The following is a 20603-nucleotide window of genomic DNA, read 5'->3' on the forward strand; positions in this document are numbered from 1 at the left end:
TGCTAAAAATACACACAAAATTTAATTTTTTTAGCCTTTTTTTTAAATCAATCTTGACATTGAATAATGCAACGGAAAAAGTTTTTTTTTTTTTGTCTGCAACACAAGATATTAATGGGACCTGTGAGAAGACCTGGATATTCCCTTGCAACTCCGCGCCTGCGATTCGAGCTTCCCAGTTAGCGGCACAACGCAGCGGCGGCCGCGACTCCCGCTCAAGGCATGTACACAGAGACAGACACATAGCGGGTCACCTCACGGACACAGATACAAGAGGTCACACGAGGAAGAGACCCCAACTGACGTACCCCTGCAAAATTATCGGACCAATCTCGAGTTTACTGACCCAGCGCGTCCGGCGTGAGAAGAGAACCATTGAAGAAGCTTTACAGGAAGAAAAAAAAAAATAATATAAAATACTAAGAAAAAGAGAAAAAAAAAAACTAGCAGCTAAAAACTAAAATAAAATGAAAAACTGAGAAGGAAAATTAAATGAAAAATAAAATTAAAAAATTAAAATTTAACAATAAAAAAAAAAAAAAAAAACCCTTGTAGACTTCTTACATGCGTAAACTCGCCCCCAGATTTGGCAATCACATAAAAATTAAATAAAACTCAAATAGAGCTCTGTATAAAAATCTATAGGCAATTCTAAAAACATAATCGTTTATCATTTTAAAAAAAATAAAAGGAATAAAAAATTGCAGAGCAGGCGATTACTTCTCCCAGAATCCCCCAGGGTGGTGATGGAGAATTCGCCATCATCCACGAAATCATTTCGGTAACCATACTGGAAAAAATACAAAATGGACGCTGGCGGAGGCTGAAATCCCAGTAGAACCCAGTGCAGAAGAAGAAGTGGTTTTCTGGATAAGACCCCTTATCCTGACTGTACAATACACATAATAAATATATACACACGTAGTGTACACTCCAGTGGAATCTCAACAATACTCCAGACTCGTGCGCTCCATCACGGGGGCATCATCCAAGTATATAGACACAGTACCCTCTCTGTATGTAACCATCACCAGTGTCTAGAGTCCACCAGTTCAGGACGCAGGCTTAACTTTTTCAAAGTCTCATAGCCTATGACTATAACAATGGTGGAGGGTGTGGACGAGATAATCCGAGCGGAGAGGCCTTTGGTCAGACCCCAGGGGCCCTCCTCAACCATGAGCTGCCGGAACGTGCTTATAATAGAGGTTTTCCCTTCCACCTGCAAAAAAATAAATAAAGTATTACCAGATGTGAATACTCAAGAAACAGACAAGACAATAACTACTATAATACTGCCTCCTATGTACAGGAATATAACTACTATAATACTGCTCCTATGTACAAGAATATAACTACTATAATACTGCCCCTATGTACAAGAATATAACTACTATAATACTGCCTCCTATGTACAAGAATATAACTACTATAATACTGCTCCTATGTACAAGAATATAACTACTATAATACTGCTCCTATGTACAAGAATATAACTACTATAATACTGCTCCTATGTACAAGAATATAACTACTATAATACTGCTCCTATGTACAAGAATATAACTACTATAATACTGCTCCTATGTACAAGAATATAACTACTATAATACTGCCTCCTATGTACAGGAATATAACTACTATAATACTGCTCCTATATACAAGAATATAACTACTATAATACTGCTCCTATGTACAAGAATATAACTACTATAATACTGCTCCTATGTACAAGAATATAACTACTATAATACTGCTCCTATGTACAGGAATATAACTGCTATAATACTGCTCCTATGTACAAGAATATAACTACTATAATACTGCTCCTATGTACAAGAATATACCTACTATAATACTGCCCCTATGTACAGGAATATAACTACTATAATACTGCTTCTATGTACAAGAATATAACTACTATAATACTGCCCCTATGTACAAGAATATAACTACTATAATACTGCTCCTATGTACAAGAATATAACTGCTATAATACTGCATCCTATATACAAGAATATTACTACTATAATACTGCTCCTATGTACAAGAATATAACTACTATAATACTGCTCCTGTGTACAAGAATATAACTACTATAATACTGCCTCCTATGTACAAGAATATAACTACTATAATACTGCTCCTATGTACAAGAATATAACTACTATAATACTGCTCCTATGTACAGGAATATAACTACTATAATACTGCCTCCTATGTACAGGAATATAACTACTATAATACTGCTCTTATGTACAAGAATATAACTACTATAATACTGCTCCTATGTACAAGAATATAACTACTATAATACTGCTCCTATGTACAAGAATATAACTGCTATAATACTGCTCCTATGTACAAGAATATAACTACTATAATACTGCCTCCTATGTACAAGAATATAACTACTATAATACTGCCTCCTATGTACAAGAATATAACTACTATAATACTGCTCCTATGTACAAGAATATAACTACTATAATACTGCTCCTATGTACAAGAATATAACTACTATAATACTGCTCCTATGTACAAGAATATAACTACCATAATACTACTCCTATGTACAAGAATATAACTACTATAATACTGCTCCTATGTACAGGAATATAACTACTATAATACTGCTCCTATGTACAGGAATATAACTACTATAATACTGCTCCTATGTACAGGAATATAACTACTATAATACTGCTCCTATGTACAAGAATATAACTACTATAATACTGCTCCTATGTACAAGACTATACCTACTATAATACTGCTCCTATGTACAAGAATATACCTACTATAATACTGCTCCTATGTACAAGAATATACCTACTATAATACTGCTCCTATGTACAAGAATATAACTACTATAATACTGCCTCCTATGTACAGGAATATAACTACTATAATACTGCTCCTATGTACAAGCATATAACTACTCTAATACTGCTCCTATGTACAAGAATATAACTACTATAATACTGCTCCTATGTACAAGACTATACCTACTATAATACTGCTCCTATGTACAAGAATATACCTACTATAATACTGCTCCTATGTACAAGAATATAACTACTATAATACTGCCTCCTATGTACAAGAATATAACTACTATAATACTGCCTCCTATGTACAGGAATATAACTACTATAATACTGCTCCTATGTACAAGCATATAACTACTCTAATACTGCTCCTATGTACAAGAATATAACCACTATAATACTGCCCCTATGTACAAGAATATAACTGCTATAATACTGCCTCCTATGTACAGGAATATAACTACTATAATACTGCTCCTATGTACAAGAATATAACTACTATAATACTGCCTCCTATGTACAAGAATATAACTACTATAATACTGCCCCCTATGTACAAGAATATAACTACTATAATACTGCCTCCTATGTACAAGAATATAACTACTATAATACTGCTCCTATGTACAGGAATATAACTGCTATAATACTGCTCCTATGTACAAGAATATAACTACTATAATACTGCTCCTATGTACAGGAATATAACTGCTATACCACTACCCTCATGTATAACATACTGCCTGTACATTGGGGGGGGGGGGGGGGGGGGGCGCCTCCTGGAGTAAACACGACACGTGACAGAATAAACATCTCTCTGTTCTGGGACTTTGGATCCTGCTGATGTGTGCGGTGGATTTAGTCATCTGTATTTGGGAAGATATTGGGGTGCACTTACCTGCACTCGGGCTCTTATGACATCCATCGGGTTGGTGATGGTGGAGGCCGTGGCAGCAGCTAGTGGGCCGGAGATGGCCTGCAGCAGGAGGTGAGGACAGTCCTTGGGCGACAGGCTGGATAATTGTTCTACAAGAAGCAGACCGAGAGTCAAGGACAGGAACAGAAGAGACCCCCCATGACAGAGCAGCGGCAGCAGACATAACCACACCGCTGATCTCTAGTGATGGATAGGCTGGATTCTCAGTGATGTCACCGCTGATCTAGGCATATTCCCGTTAGTGAATGAGCCCCACGCCTTCAGTACATACCTGCATAGAAGTGGTAGAACGGCCACCAGACGGCGCTGTTTGGGATGTAGGTGAGCAGGGAGGCCACGTAACCTCTGTAGAACCCCTTCAGACCATCGGCTTTGAAGATCTGGAGGATGATGTCCTTGGTCTGTCCAAACATCACAGTCTGTCTCTGGTCGGAGACCTGGACACGGAAGCGCCCCATACTCCGTCCCACCCGCTGCATCATAAGGTGCTGAGATATGACGTCGATGGGCACTGTGATGCTCTGGGCCACCAATGACGCCGAGCCGCCCGCCACCAGCGATTTCACAGTGTTGCTGCTGCTGTACCGCGACACGTATTTACGGGTGAGCTCGTAGGTGGTGACGTAGCACTGGCCGGAGATCAGGGTGAACGTGTTGACCAGGAAGCCACGGTAAAGTCCGGCCGCCCCCTCCGACCTCAGGATCTTCACAAAAGCGTCAAACGTCCCGTTGTAGAGGCTCTTCCCCTTCTGGACCTGAAGCCGCGTGCGGATGAGAGTGAAGGGGTAGACGCTGACCCGGATGATCATCGTCATACACACCCCGAACACGTAGAACTTCTTCTTGTCCAGGTGCTCCCACTCTATGATCTGGATGTTCCTCTTGTCCTCCATGTCTCCCATCAGAAGTGGTGACCGCCACACCTGCCGAGAGACCGCCATATAAAGACCATGTCAGAGCGAAGACTTCCAGATGTACAGCCGGTATAACCCGGGCATCTCCTGTACATAACTAGATATGTACAGCCGGTATAACCCGGGCATCTCCTGTACATAACTAGATATGTACAGCCGGTATGACCCGGGCATCTCCTGTACATAACTAGATATGTACAGCCGGTATGACCCGGGCATCTCCTGTACATAACTAGATATGTACAGCCGGTATGACCCGGGCATCTCCTGTACATAACTAGATATGTACAGCCGGTATGACCCGGGCATCTCCTGTACATAACTAGATATGTACAGCCGGTATGACCCGGGCATCTCCTGTACATAACTAGATATGTACAGCCGGTATGACCCGGGCATCTCCTGTACATAACTAGATATGTACAGCCGGTATGACCCGGGCATCTCCTGTACATAACTAGATATGTACAGCCGGTATGACCCGGGCATCTCCTGTACATAACTAGATATGTACAGCCGGTATGACCCGGGCATCTCCTGTACATAACTAGATATGTACAGCCGGTATGACCCGGGCATCTCCTGTACATAACTAGATATGTACAGCCGGTATGACCCGGGCATCTCCTGTACATAACTAGATATGTACAGCCGGTATGACCCGGGCATCTCCTGTACATAACTAGATATGTACAGCCGGTATGACCCGGGCATCTCCTGTACATAACTAGATATGTACAGCCGGTATGACCCGGGCATCTCCTGTACATAACTAGATATGTACAGCCGGTATGACCCGGGCATCTCCTGTACATAACTAGATATGTACAGCCGGTATGACCCGGGCATCTCCTGTACATAACTAGATATGTACAGCCGGTATGACCCGGGCATCTCCTGTACATAACTAGATATGTACAGCCGGTATGACCCGGGCATCTCCTGTACATAACTAGATATGTACAGCCGGTATGACCCGGGCATCTCCTGTACATAACTAGATATGTACAGCCGGTATGACCCGGGCATCTCCTGTACATAACTAGATATGTACAGCCGGTATGACCCGGGCATCTCCTGTACATAACTAGATATGTACAGCCGGTATGACCCTGGCATCTCCTGTACATAACTAGATATGTACAGGCGGTATGACCCGGGCATCTCCTGTACATAACTATATATGGACAGGCGGTATGACCCGGGCATCTCCTGTACATAACTATATATGGACAGGCGGTATGACCCGGGCATCTCCTGTACATAACTATATATGGACAGGCGGTATGACCCGGGCATCTCCTGTACATAACTATATGTGGACAGGCGGTATAACCCGGGCATCTCCTGTATATAACTATATGTGTACAGCCGGTATAACCTGGGCATCTCCTGTATATAACTATATGTGTACAGCCGGTATAACCTGGGCATCTCCTGTATATAACTATATGTGTACAGCCGGTATAACCCGGGCATCTCCTGTATATAACTATATATGTACAGCTGGTATAACCCGGGTATCTCCTGTATATAACTATATATGGACAGCTGGTATAACCCGGGCATCTCCTGTATATAACTATATATGGACAGCTGGTATAACCCGGGCATCTCCTGTATATTACTATATATGGACAGGCGGTATAACCTGGGCATCTCCTGTATATAACTATATATGGACAGCTGGTATAACCTGGGCATCTCCTGTATATAACTATATATGGACAGGCGGTATAACCTGGGCATCTCCTGTATATAACTATACGTGTACAGCTGGTATAACCTGGGCATCTCCTGTATATAACTATATGTGTACAGCCGGTATAACCCGGGCATCTCCTGTATATAATTATATATGTACAGCTGGTATAACCTGGGTATCTCCTGTATATAACTATACATGTACAGCTGGTATAACCTGGGTATCTCCTGTATATAACTATATATGGACAGGCGGTATAACCTGGGCATCTCCTGTATATAACTATACGTGTACAGCTGGTATAACCTGGGCATCTCCTGTATATAACTATATGTGTACAGCCGGTATAACCCGGGCATCTCCTGTATATAATTATATATGTACAGCCGGTATAACCTGGGCATCTCCTGTATATAATTATATATGTACAGCTGGTATAACCTGGGTATCTCCTGTATATAACTATACATGTACAGCCGGTATAACCTGGGTATCCCCTGTATATAACTATATATGTACAGCCGGTATAACCCGGGCATCTCCTGTATATAACTATACATGTACAGCTGGTATAACCTGGGCATCTCCTGTATATAACTATATAGGTACAGCTGGTATAACCTGGGCATCTCCTGTATATAACTATACATGGACAGCTGGCATAGCATCTGGTTTCTCCCGCCCTCTTGGCGGTGAACACACTTCGCAGTTGGCGGTACATTCGGAGGCTCGCTGTTACTTGGGCTCCGCTCTGTGTTCATACAAGGGCGGCTCCTGAACTTTGCTCTAGAATTCCCATTACAGCCCTCAGAGGTGTTTGGGGACTGGCCAGGAAGGAGTTAAAGTTGATCCGGTAATCCGGCAGCTCTTACCTCTCCTCAGGCCGCCCTCCTCTCACAGACGACCATCCTCCGGGGAACGCTGCGGCCTCTTCCCAGGCAGGGGGCGCGGAGACATCACCTGATGACATCACAGAGCAGGGGCTTAGAGACACACACTGCATGGGGAAACACCACAAGCCTGTGGCTGGGACTTGTAGTACTACCACAGAGGAGATTGGAGTGATCGGGCATGCTGGGACTTGTAGTCCTACCACAGAGGAGATTATTAGAGTGATAAGGCATGCTGGGACTTGTAGTACTACCACAGAGGGGATTGGAGTGATCGGGCATGCTGGGACTTGTAGTACTACCACAGAGGGGATTATTAGAGTGCTAAGGCATGCTGGGACTTGTAGTACTACCACAGAGGGGATTGGAGTGGCCGGGCATGCTGGGACTTGTAGTACTACCACAGAGGGGATTGGAGTGGCCGGGCATGCTGGGACTTGTAGTCCTACCACAGAGGAGATTATTAGAGTGATAAGGCATGCTGGGACTTGTAGTACTACCACAGAGGGGATTGGAGTGATCGGGCATGCTGGGACTTGTAGTACTACCACAGAGGGGATTATTAGAGTGCTAAGGCATGCTGGGACTTGTAGTACTACCACAGAGGGGATTGGAGTGGCCGGGCATGCTGGGACTTGTAGTACTACCACAGAGGAGATTAGAGTGATCGGGCATGCTGGGACTTGTAGTACTACCACAGAGGAGATTGGAGTGGCCGGGCATGCTGGGACTTGTAGTACTACCACAGAGGAGATTGGAGTGGCCGGGCATGCTGGGACTTGTAGTACTACCACAGAGGAGATTGGAGTGGCCGGGCATGCTGGGACTTGTAGTACTACCACAGAGGAGATTGGAGTGGCCGGGCATGCTGGGACTTGTAGTACTACCACAGAGGAGAATATTAGAGTGCCCAGGCATGCTGGGACTTGTAGTACTACCACAGAGGAGAATATTAGAGTGATAGGGCATGCTGGGACTTGTAGTACTACCACAGAGGAGAATATTAGAGTGATAGGGCATGCTGGGACTTGTAGTTCCACGGCCGATGAGATTACTAGAGTGACCGGGCATGCTGGAACTTGTAGTACTACCACAGAGGAGATTAGAGTGATCGGGCATGCTGGAACTTGTAGTACTACCACAGAGGAGATTATTAGAGTGACAGGGCATGCTGGGACTTGTAGTACTACCACAGAGGAGATTAGAGTGATCGGGCATGCTGGAACTTGTAGTACTACCACAGAGGAGATTAGAGTGATCGGGCATGCTGGAACTTGTAGTACTACCACAGAGGAGATTAGAGTGATCGGGCATGCTGGGACTTGTAGTTCCACAGCAGATGAGATTACTGGAGTGACAAGGCATGCTGGAACTTGTAGTACTACCACAGAGGAGATTATTAGAGTGACAGGGCATGCTGGGACTTGTAGTACTACCACAGAGGAGATTAGAGTGATCGGGCATGCTGGAACTTGTAGTACTACCACAGAGGAGATTATTAGAGTGACAGGGCATGCTGGGATTTGTAGTACTACCACAGAGGAGATTAGCGTGATCGGGCATGCTGGAACTTGTAGTACTACCACAGAGGAGATTATTAGAGTGACAGGGCATGCTGGGACTTGTAATTCCACAGCAGATGAGATTACTGGAGTGACAAGGCATGCTGGGACTTGTAGTACTACCACAGAGGAGATTAGAGTGGTAGGGCATGCTGGGACTTGTAGTTCCACGGCCGATGAGATTACTAGAGTGACAGGGCATGCTGGGTCTTGTAGTTCCTCGGTGATGTAGCCATAGACACCCGCCGGGTCACGCCCCAGCCCCGGTACCTCTCACTCCTCCACAGCTCGGTCTCCTCGCCCGTCCAGGCCTCAGCCCCGCACTGTCCTGCTCAGCCCCGGCCGCTCGTCTGCCCTCGCTTCCCGGGGACACCTTGCTCCACCATCAGCCTGCCCCAAAAACCGGAAGTGAAGGGCCTGGTCGGGAGAGCCAATCACAGCGGTCCGTTGCGTCACATGTGGGCTAATCCATCGCTCCGGAGCGGGGTGGTGGATCACGTGACCTTCCTGCTCTCGCCTCCTGTACATTTGGTGAGGACTCCTCCCGGCTGCCATGGTAACAGACCCCGCCTTTCTCCTACTCTGGCAGGGTTTTTCCGTTCTACTAATGGGTTCTCATCTTTAATTCATGTTCTCAGGGCGCCCTCCTCCTCCCGATGACCTACTTGCCATGGCAACAGTTCTACGCCCACTCCCTGTTGCCCACACTAGACATGGCCGCCCTGGGGCGGGTGACGTCACTGCAGGCGGACCCTGCCAGGAGTTCCAATGGCTGCCATCATCCTAACGTCATGAATAGGAGGAAAGTGAGGGCAGGAGAAGGCAATGGAGGAGCTGGGGTGTCAGTGGTGACCCGCCAGAGCGCCCCTGGGACCTCAGGCAGCGGGTAGTTCCCTCATATTACAGGTAAGTAGCTGGGTGACACAGGCTTAGTACATAGGGCGATGGCTCCAGGTAGTTTACGGTACTGATGTCGCCATGTCGCCACGCCCGCCGCTGATTGCTCTTCTTCTCAGCCCCACTGTAGGTGATCATGTGGGGGGCCCCTACACGTCTCTGGGAAGTGCCTACCGCATGCCAACAGTGAGCGCCACCCGGTACTGCCAGCAATAACCGCCATGGGCAATGTGTGCGCGCTGTCCTCCCCCGGGGGCACCTGGTGGATGAGGCAGCGGAGGGCCCCTTTACCCAATCCCGGGAGCTTCGATGAACTGCACAAAAACTGCAAAGGTGAAACGACACAAGGCTTAAAGGGGAGCACCACATGGATGATGGAGGGCGCCCCGCTGTGTTAGAGGGGAACGCCCCGTGTTGTAAAGGGGTCCTCCGCCTGTCGGTGCCGGGCTCTCCGCTCATCTGGTCTCGTTGTCTCTTGCAGAGGTTTTCCCGCAGCAGATGGAGGGGATGAAGCTCATCATCAACAAGAACCTGAGCAGCCACTTCCAGGTATTAGCCGCCGCCGCCTCCATTCTCAAGCAATCTCTGCTTGCTGTCAGTGTATGAGAACCCGTCCTGACCGGACACTTCCCACAGCTGGTGATCCGTTACTGTTGTGGCCAGTCTGGACAATCCTCCGTGAGCTAAGCGCATCAAGCAGCACTGATGACCTTCGCTGACAGCAAGCAGAGATCGTGAAGGGGGTGAATACAATTGATTAACTCTCTCCTGCCCGCAGGTCTACCACCAGATTCACATGAGCGCCATCGGCCTCTCCGAATATCACTTCAATGCCAAGTACGTTGGGGAGGAGCAGCCCGGCACCAACGAGGTAAGCCCCTCCCCCTAGTGTCACCGCGCCAGCCAATCAGGAGCCGACGCTGTCTGACTGGACGCCATCTTCTCTCTCCTTACAGGCATTGCCCCTGCTGACCGGGGACCTGGACAACACGGGCAGCCTCAACGCCCAGGCCGCCTGTCTGCTGGCCGAACGGGTCCGCTCCAAGGCCGTGTTCCAGGTGAGGCCCCCAGGGCAGGCGGAGCTGGGGTTCGGGGGGACGCCTGTCTGACATGTGCTTTCCTGCAGACTCGTCATTCCAAATTCCTTACCTGGCAAGTGGACGTTGAGTACAGAGGGGACGACTGTACGGGGACCCTGACCCTGGGGAACCCCGACATCATCAACCAATCAGGTGTGTGGATGCCCCACCAGGTGTGTCCTTCCTGCTCAGGATCACGCCCATTATTGTGTATTCTACCAGCAGCCACCAGAGGGCAGTATGTTCCCCGGCTGTCGGGTGACCGCCGTGGTTGTCTCCGGCTGTCGGGTGACCGCCGTGGTTGTCTCCGGCTGTCGGGTGACCGCCGTGGTTGTCTCCGGCTGTCGGGTGACCGCCGTGGTTGTCTCCACCTCCACATCCCAGTTTTGCCGGACTCTGAAGTTTGACGTCCGTCATGTTCTTATCTCCTCTCATCTGTACTTTGCTTGCAGTGATCCTGGTGACACATTTTCTGCAGAGTATCACTCCCCGACTGGTCCTGGGCGGAGAGCTGGTTTATCATCAGCGGATGGGAGAAGAAGGAGCCATCTTGACTTTAGCAGGAAAATATTCTGGTACGGTGATAAATAGTGGGAGTCACTGTCAGTCCCTGATAGGACCTCCTCCTCATAGAGGGAAGGCTGTCAGTCACTGATGGGACCGTCTCCTCATAGAGGGAAGGCTGTCAGTCACTGATAGGACCTCCTCCTCATAGAGGGAAGGCTGTCAGTCCCTGATAGGACCTTCTCCTCATAGAGGGAAGGCTGTCAGTCACTGATAGGACCGTCTCCTCATAGAGGGCAGGCTGTCAGTCACTGATAGGACCTCCTCCTCATAGAGGGAAGGCTGTCAGTCACTGATAGGACCTCCTCCTCATAGAGGGAAGGCTGTCAGTCACTGATAGGACCATCTCCTCATAGAGGGCAGGCTGTCAGTCACTGATAGGACCGTCTCCTCATAGAGGGCAGGCTGTCAGTCACTGATAGGACCGTCTCCTCATAGAGGGCAGGCTGTCAGTCACTGATAGGACCTCCTCCTCATAGAGGGAAGGCTGTCAGTCACTGATGGGACCGTCTCCTCATAGAGGGAAGGCTGTCAGTCACTGATAGGACCGTCTCCTCATAGAGGGCAGGCTGTCAGTCACTGATAGGACCGTCTCCTCATAGAGGGCAGGCTGTCAGTCACTGATAGGACCGTCTCCTCATAGAGGGCAGGCTGTCAGTCACTGATTGGACTTCCTCCTCATAGAGGGAATGCTGTCAGTCACTGATAGGACCATCTCCTCATAGAGGGAAGGCTGTCAGTCACTGATAGGACCGTCTCCTCATAGAGGGAAGGCTGTCAGTCACTGATAGGACCGTCTCCTCATAGAGGGAAGGCTGTCAGTCACTGATAGGACCGTCTCCTCATAGAGGGAAGGCTGTCAGTCACTGATAGGACCTCCTCCTCATAGAGGGAAGGCTGTCAGTCACTGATGGGACCGTCTCCTCATAGAGGGAAGGCTGTCAGTCACTGATAGGACCGTCTCCTCATAGAGGGAAGGCTGTCAGTCACTGATAGGACCTCCTCCTCATAGAGGGAAGGCTGTCAGTCCCTGTTAGGACCTCCTCCTCATAGAGGGCAGGCTGTCAGTCCCTGTTAGGACCTCCTCCTCATAGAGGGCAGGCTGTCAGTCCCTGATAGGACCTCCTCCTCATAGAGGGCAGGCTGTCAGTCCCTGATAGGACCTCCTCCTCATAGAGGGCAGGCTGTCAGTCCCTGATAGGACCTCCTCCTCATAGAGGGCAGGCTGTCAGTCACTGATAGGACCGTCTCCTCATAGAGGGAAGGCTGTCAGTCACTGATAGGACCGTCTCCTCATAGAGGGAAGGCTGTCAGTCCCTGATAGGACCTCCTCCTCATAGAGGGAAGGCTGTCAGTCACTGATAGGACCGTCTCCTCATAGAGGGAAGGCTGTCAGTCACTGATAGGACCTTCTTCTCATAGAGGGAAGGCTGTCAGTCACTGATAGGACCTCCTCCTCATAGAGGGAAGGCTGTCAGTCACTGATAGGACCTTCTTCTCATAGAGGGAAGGCTGTCAGTCACTGATAGGACCTCTCCTCATAGAGGGAAGGCTGTCAGTCACTGATAGGACCTCCTCCTCATAGAGGGAAGGCTGTCAGTCACTGATAGGACCTCCTCCTCATAGAGGGAAGGCTGTCAGTCACTGATAGGACCTCCTCCTCATAGAGGGAAGGCTGTCAGTCACTGATAGGACCGTCTCCTCATAGAGGGAAGGCTGTCAGTCACTGATAGGACCTCCTCCTCATAGAGGGAAGGCTGTCAGTCACTGATGGGACCTTCTCCTCATAGAGGGAAGGCTGTCAGTCACTGATAGTACCTCCTCCTCATAGAGGGAAGGCTGTCAGTCACTGATGGGACCTTCTCCTCATAGAGGGAAGGCTGTCAGTCACTGATGGGACCTTCTCCTCATAGAGGGAAGGCTGTCAGTCACTGATGGGACCTTCTCCTCATAGAGGGAAGGCTGTCAGTCACTGATGGGACCTTCTCCTCATAGAGGGAAGGCTGTCAGTCACTGATGGGACCTTCTCCTCATAGAGGGAAGGCTGTCAGTCACTGATAGGACCTCCTCCTCATAGAGGGAAGGCTGTCAGTCACTGATAGGACCTCCTCCTCATAGAGGGCAGGCTGTCAGTCCCTGATAGGACCTCCTCATAGAGGGAAGGCTGTCAGTCACTGATAGGACCTCCTCCTAAGACTCCTGTGTGAGATGCCGCCATGTCTGCACTGCCGGGGTCATTGATTTTCCTCTTGTTTTTATCTCTAGCCCAAAACTGGGTGGCGACTCTGAATATCGGGTACGGCGGAGCCCATGCCAGCTACTATCACAGAGCAAACCAACAGGTGAGACTCCACCATTAAAGGGGTTATCCATTTTCACAAACACCGGGCCCCTCACAGGTAATATACTTACCCGGCGCCGCACCTACACCTAGTCCCCGCACCGCCGCTGCTGCTGCTTCTCCCTGTACACGGATGAGGGGGGGGGGGGGGTTGAGCAGCCGTTGTTTTCATCCGTGTACAGGAAGAAGCAGCAGCGGCGGTGCGGGAACCAGGAGCGGGGTAAGTATATTACCTATGCAGTGCTCCAGACTAAAAAAATTACCTAGTAGCCATTGGCTCCTGAACTGAAAAATTTAGGAGCCAAATCTAATTTTTAGTTGCCAAATCGAAACCGAATCAAAATTTTGGTATCGTGACAACGCTACGCCGATCAGATCGGCATAGGGTTGTTTTGATACCAAAATTTTGATTCGCTTTCGTCACCATAAAGTATTGCGATACTCAATACCGCGCAAAAAAAAAAAACACCAAAAAAAGCCGCGTGCATTTTGCATATTATGAAACATTCGGCCCATAATAGAGCAGTCCTATCCTATTTTTTTGGGTGACAAGGTGACTAAAAAATGCCGAATGCTCACCGCATAGGAGATATTTTTTAGTTGAATAGTTTGGACAGCGCTATGTAATATGTTTATTTATTCTTTATATATTTTATATGTAAAATTGGGAAAGGGGGGATTTAAACTTAATATTTTAGGGCACTTTCACACTGGCGTTTTTCTTTTCCGGCATAGAGTTCCGTCCTAGGGGCTCAATATCGGAAAAGAACTGATCAGTTTCATCCCCATGCATTCTGAATGGAGAGCAATCCGTTCAGGATGCATCAGGACGTCTTCAGTTCAGTCATTTTGACTGTTCAGGGCGGAGATAATACCGCAGCCATGCTACGGTTATATCTCCGGCGAAAAAAACCCTGAAGATTTGCCTGAACGCCGGATCCAGCATTTTTCCCATAGGAATGTATTAGTGCCGGATCTGGCATTCAAAATACCGGAATGCACCCGCACTAAATCCGGACCCATTCACTTCTATGGGGCTGTGCACATGAGCGGTGATTTTCACACATCACTTGTGCGTTGTGTGAAAATCGCAGCATGCTCCTCTTTGTGCGTTTTTTAACGCAACGCAGGCCCCATAGAAGCTAATGGGGCTGCGTGAAAATCGCAAGCAAGTGCGGATGTGGTGCGATTTTCACGCATGGTTGCTAGGATGAAAGTCTATTCACTGTATTATTTTCCCTTATAACATGGTTATAAGAGAAAATAATAGCATTCTTTAATACAGAATGCATAGTAGAAGGTCAATATAATAAACATTGGTGGCGCAGTGCGCCCCCCCATCACCCCAGTATGATAAACATTGGTGGCGCAGTGCACCCCCCCCGCCCCCCCAACACCCCAGTATGATAAACATTGGTGGCACAGTGCGTCCCCCCAATATAATAAACATTGGTGGCGCAGTGCACCCCCCAACACCCCAGTATGATAAACATTGGTGGCGCAGTGCACCCCCCAACACCCCAGTATGATAAACATTGGTGGCGCAGTGCGACCCCCCCAACACCCCAGTATGATAAACATTGGTGGCGCAGTGCACCCCCCAACACCCCAGTATGATAAACATTGGTGGCGCAGTGCGACCCCCCAACACCCCAGTATGATAAACATTGGTGGCGCAGTGCACCCCCCAACACCCCAGTATGATAAACATTGGTGGCGCAGTGCACCCCCCAACACCCCAGTATGATAAACATTGGTGGCGCAGTGTGCTCCCCCAATATAATAAACATTGGTGGCGTAGTGCGCCCCCCCCAACACCCCAGTTTGATGAACATTGGTGGCGCAGTGCGCACCCCCTCCCCCCCCAACACCCCAGTATAATAAACATTGGTGGTGCAGTGTGCCCCCCTCAATATAATAAACATTGGTGGCGTAGTGCGCCCCCCCCCACCCCAGTTTGATAAACATTGGTGGCGCAGTGCGCACCCCCTCCCCCCCATCACCCCAGTATAATAAACATTGGGGGGCGCAGTATGCCCCCCTCAATATAATAAACATTGGTGGCGTAGTGCGCCCCCCCACCCCAGTTTGATAAACATTGGTGGCGCAGTGCGCACCCCCTCCCCCCCCCAACACCCCAGTATAATAAACATTGGGGGGCGCAGTATGCCCCCCTCAATATAATAAACATTGGTGGCGTAGTGCGCCCCCCCCACCCCAGTTTGATAAACATTGGTGGCGCAGTGCGCACCCCCTCCCCCCCCCAACACCCCAGTATAATAAACATTGGGGGGCGCAGTGTGCCCCCCTCAATATGATAAACATTGGCGCAGTGTGCCCCCCCCCTCAATATAATGAACATTGGTGGCGCAGTGGGCAGTGCCAATGAGGGTTAAAAAAAAAAATAAAAAAAAAAAATTAACTCACCTCCTCCAATTGATCGTCTCCTGTTCTTTCTTCACGACCTGTCAAAGGACCTGTGGTGACATCACTGTGCTCATCACATGATTCATCACCATGGTAATGGACCATGTGATGAGCTCAGTGACATCACCACAGGTCCTGAAGCAAGAACAGGAGACCGGCAGCTACGCGATCAACTGGAGGAGGTGAGTTAATTTTTTTTAAATTATTCTTTAACCCTCATTGGCACTTCCCACTGTGCCACCAATGTTTCTTATACTGGGGTGTTAGGGGGCACACTGTGCCACCAATGTTTCTTATACTGGGGTGTTGGGGGGGCACACTGTGCCACCAATGTTTCTTATACTGGTGTGGGGGGGGGGCACACTGTGCCACCAATGTTTCTTATACTGGGGTGTGGGGGGGCACACTGTGCCACCAATGTTTCTTATACTGTGGGGGGGGGGGGGCACACTGTGCCACCAATGTTTCTTATACTGTGGGGGGGGGGGCACACTGTGCCACCAATGTTTCTTATACTGTGGGGGGGGGGGCACACTGTACAGGGAGTCTAAGAAAGAATGGAATGAGTCACTAAGTCGGATCTTTAGTTCTTTTCACCTGTGACTCATTGGATTCTTTCTCCCTGTACTTGTCAGTGACTCAGAGCTGCTGGTGCTCGCCTTGCCTCAGCTCTGATTGGTTGGTGGGCGGGGAGGGGAGGGGCTGGCAGAAGCAGCTTCCACTCTAGGATCAGATTACGCTCCTCCCAGCCCCTCCCCTCCCCGCTGCCGGCGGCTCTGTGTGCTGTGAGCGAGCTGACTCAGGCTGAGAAGAACATCGGCGGCAGAGAACTGTCAGCTCCTGTGCCCGCCGCTATTCTACTGCAGAGCTGCCGCGGAGTGTCTAGTCGCAATTGGCGACAGGACTAAAAAGTCTTGTCGCCATTTGTAAATTCTAAGTCGCATTGGCGACCATTTTGGTCGCCATCTGGAGCCCTGCTATGGGGGGGTTGTTTGTGAATTTGGATAACCCCTTTAATGGGTCAGTAACATCCAATACTGTAGAAGCCGCAAGAGAGAAGAAGGGTGGAAATTACACTACAGTCTTTATACTGGCCATATGTTATACTGGATTATGTGACTTTATACTAGATTACTGTATTATGTTGTATTATACTAGATGATATTACGTCATACTCTATTATACTATATGTGACATATTGGATATTATACTTGGTACATTAGATTGGATATTATACTGGTATTACATACTGGTATTACATTAGATTGGATATTATACTAGCATTACATACTGGTATTACATTAGATTGGATATTATACTGGTATTACATACTTGGTACATTAGATTGGATATTATACTGGTATTACATTAGATTGGATATTATACTGGTATTACATTAGATTGGATATTATACTAGCATTACATACTGGTATTACATTAGATTGGATGTTATACTGGTATTACATACTTGGTACATTAGATTGGATATTATACTGGTATTACATTAGATTGGATATTATACTGGTATTACAGCCTGGTATTACATTAGATTGGATATTATACTGGTATTACATATTACATTGGATTGGATATTATACTGGTATTACAGCCTGGTATTACATTAGATTGGATATTATACTGGTATTACATATTACATTGGATTGGATATTTATACTGGTATTACAGCCTGGTATTACATTAGATTGGATATTATACTGGTATTACATTAGATTGGATATTAGACTGGTATTACATACTTGGTACATTAGACTGGTATTACAGCCTGGTATTACATTGGATTGGATATTATACTGGTATTACATTAGATTGGATATTAGACTGGTATTACATACTTGGTACATTAGACTGGTATTACAGCCTGGTATTACATTGGATTGGATATTATACTGGTATTACATACTGGTATTACATTGGATTGGATATTAGACTGGTATTACATACTGGTATTACATTAGATTGGATGTTATACTGGTATTACAGCCTGGTATTACATTAGATTGGATGTTATACTGGTATTACATACTGGTATTACATTGGATTGGATATTAGACTGGTATTACATACTGGTATTACATTGGATTGGATATTAGACTGGTATTACAGCCTGGTATTACATTAGATTGGATATTATACTGGTATTACATACTTGGTACATTAGACTGGTATTACAGCCTGGTATTACATTGGATTGGATATTAGACTGGTATTACATACTGGTATTACATTGGATTGGATGTTATACTGGTATTACAGCCTGGTATTACATTAGATTGGATGTTAGACTGGTATTACATACTGGTATTACATTAGATTGGATGTTATACTGGTATTACAGCCTGGTATTACATTGGATTGGATGTTATACTGGTATTACAGCCTGGTATTACATTGGATTGGATATTAGACTGGTATTACATACTGGTATTACATTGGATTGGATGTTATACTGGTATTACAGCCTGGTATTACATTGGATTGGATATTAGACTGGTATTACATACTGGTATTACATTGGATTGGATGTTATACTGGTATTACAGCCTGGTATTACATTAGATTGGATGTTAGACTGGTATTACATACTGGTATTACATTAGATTGGATGTTATACTGGTATTACAGCCTGGTATTACATTAGATTGGATGTTATACTGGTATTACATTGGATTGGATGTTATACTGGTATTACAGCCTGGTATTACATTGGATTGGATATTAGACTGGTATTACATACTGGTATTACATTAGATTGGATGTTATACTGGTATTACAGCCTGGTATTACATTAGATTGGATGTTATACTGGTATTACATTGGATTGGATGTTATACTGGTATTACAGCCTGGTATTACATTGGATTGGATATTAGACTGGTATTACATACTGGTATTACATTGGATTGGATGTTATACTGGTATTACAGCCTGGTATTACATTGGATTGGATATTAGACTGGTATTACATACTGGTATTACATTGGATTGGATGTTATACTGGTATTACAGCCTGGTATTACATTAGATTGGATGTTAGACTGGTATTACATACTGGTATTACATTAGATTGGATGTTATACTGGTATTACAGCCTGGTATTACATTAGATTGGATGTTATACTGGTATTACATTGGATTGGATGTTATACTGGTATTACAGCCTGGTATTACATTGGATTGGATATTAGACTGGTATTACATACTGGTATTACATTGGATTGGATGTTATACTGGTATTACAGCCTGGTATTACATTAGATTGGATGTTAGACTGGTATTACATACTGGTATTACATTAGATTGGATGTTATACTGGTATTACAGCCTGGTATTACATTAGATTGGATGTTATACTGGTATTACATTGGATTGGATGTTATACTGGTATTACAGCCTGGTATTACATTGGATTGGATATTAGACTGGTATTACATACTGGTATTACATTGGATTGGATGTTATACTGGTATTACAGCCTTTCTTTCTCCTCGCTCCTCCTTTAGATCCAGGTCGGAGTGGAGTTTGAAGCCAACACCCGTCTGCAGGAGACGTCCTTTGCTTTTGGATATCACCTGAACATCCCCAAGGCAAACCTGGTATTTAAAGGGTCTGTGGACAGTTCGTGGTGCGTGGGGGGAGTCCTGGAGAAAAAACTGCCCCCTCTCCCAGTCACTTTGGCCCTTGGGGCTTTTATGAACCACTGGAAGAATAAATTTCACTGCGGGTTCAGCATCATGGTGGGATGATGAGCGCCGGATGACTCTCCCGCCTGCTCTATAACATGGGGCACATGTCCGTATACAGCCTAAATTATTATCAGTCTGAGGGGGAATGACTTTCTGGGACACAGGACGCTGCTGCCCCTGGTGGTGAGAGAAGACACTGCATGCCTAGCTCTGGGGTACACGCTCAGGGACTCCACTCTGATGACCCCCTACACTGCCCGGGACTCAGGATACCCCGCGGTCCACGTTTACAAGGTCCATGCGGCTGGAGCTAGAAATCTTCTCCTCTTGCTTTCCTGTTATGTTACAGATCTGTGTGGCCTGGTGGAGGCGCTGTTCATGTATATAAAGCCGTTCTCTCCCATCTCTGATCTGAGAGCTGCTTTCTTGGGGTACAGGATAATGACACTGGGGGTACAGGATAAATGACACTGGGGGTACAGGATAAATGACACTGGGGGTACAGGATAAATGACACTGGGGGTACAGGATAATGACACTGGGGGTACAGGATAATGACACTGGGGGAACAGGATAATGGAACTGGGGGAACAGGATAATGGAACTGGGGGAACAGGATAATGGAACTGGGGGAACAGGATAATGACACTGGGGGTACAGGATAATGACACTGGGGGCACAGGGTAATGACACTGGGGGGCACAGGGTAATGACACTGGGGGCACAGGGTAATGACGCTGACACTGGGGGCACAG

At 46.8% G+C, this 20603-nt stretch overlaps 2 protein-coding genes across 2 annotated transcripts; one reads left to right on the forward strand and one right to left on the reverse strand.

Moving 5' to 3' along the window:
• Window positions 1-9242, reverse strand: SLC25A44 (solute carrier family 25 member 44). Its single transcript, XM_044272881.1, has 5 exons — window positions 9107-9242; window positions 7257-7344; window positions 4037-4688; window positions 3727-3854; window positions 1-1219 (listed from the first exon to the last, which is right to left on the reverse strand). The coding sequence occupies exons 3-5, from the start codon at window positions 4665-4667 to the stop codon at window positions 1028-1030; spliced, it is 951 nt and encodes a 316-aa protein (XP_044128816.1). The 5' UTR covers window positions 4668-4688; window positions 7257-7344; window positions 9107-9242; the 3' UTR covers window positions 1-1027.
• A 327-nt stretch (window positions 9243-9569) lies between these two features.
• Window positions 9570-20251, forward strand: TOMM40L (translocase of outer mitochondrial membrane 40 like). Its single transcript, XM_044272882.1, has 9 exons — window positions 9570-9742; window positions 9853-10066; window positions 10215-10282; window positions 10512-10604; window positions 10690-10791; window positions 10860-10965; window positions 11265-11387; window positions 13642-13718; window positions 19666-20251. Exons 2-9 carry the CDS (start codon window positions 9955-9957, stop codon window positions 19906-19908), a joined length of 924 nt encoding a protein of 307 aa, XP_044128817.1. The 5' UTR covers window positions 9570-9742; window positions 9853-9954; the 3' UTR covers window positions 19909-20251.
• Window positions 20252-20603: the final 352 nt, after the last annotated feature.

This window comes from Bufo gargarizans, unplaced genomic scaffold (assembly GCF_014858855.1).
Source record: "Bufo gargarizans isolate SCDJY-AF-19 unplaced genomic scaffold, ASM1485885v1 fragScaff_scaffold_187_pilon, whole genome shotgun sequence".
In the NCBI taxonomy this organism is placed as follows: domain Eukaryota; kingdom Metazoa; phylum Chordata; class Amphibia; order Anura; family Bufonidae; genus Bufo; species Bufo gargarizans.

Excerpts from the sequence above, each read along its gene's own strand:
- SLC25A44 (XM_044272881.1), bottom strand. The coding sequence starts at position 4,667 with ATGGGAGACATGGAGGACAAGAGGAACATCCAGATCATAGAGTGGGAG. Across the intron at positions 3,855-4,036 it reads GTTCTACCACTTCTATGCAG|AACAATTATCCAGCCTGTCG; the intron begins GTATGTACTGAA and ends TGCTTCTTGTAG. Across the intron at positions 1,220-3,726 it reads TCATAAGAGCCCGAGTGCAG|GTGGAAGGGAAAACCTCTAT; the intron begins GTAAGTGCACCC and ends ATTTTTTTGCAG.
- TOMM40L (XM_044272882.1), top strand. The coding sequence starts at position 9,955 with ATGGGCAATGTGTGCGCGCTGTCCTCCCCCGGGGGCACCTGGTGGATG. Across the intron at positions 10,067-10,214 it reads ACTGCACAAAAACTGCAAAG|AGGTTTTCCCGCAGCAGATG; the intron begins GTGAAACGACAC and ends TGTCTCTTGCAG. Across the intron at positions 13,719-19,665 it reads ATCACAGAGCAAACCAACAG|ATCCAGGTCGGAGTGGAGTT; the intron begins GTGAGACTCCAC and ends CTCCTCCTTTAG.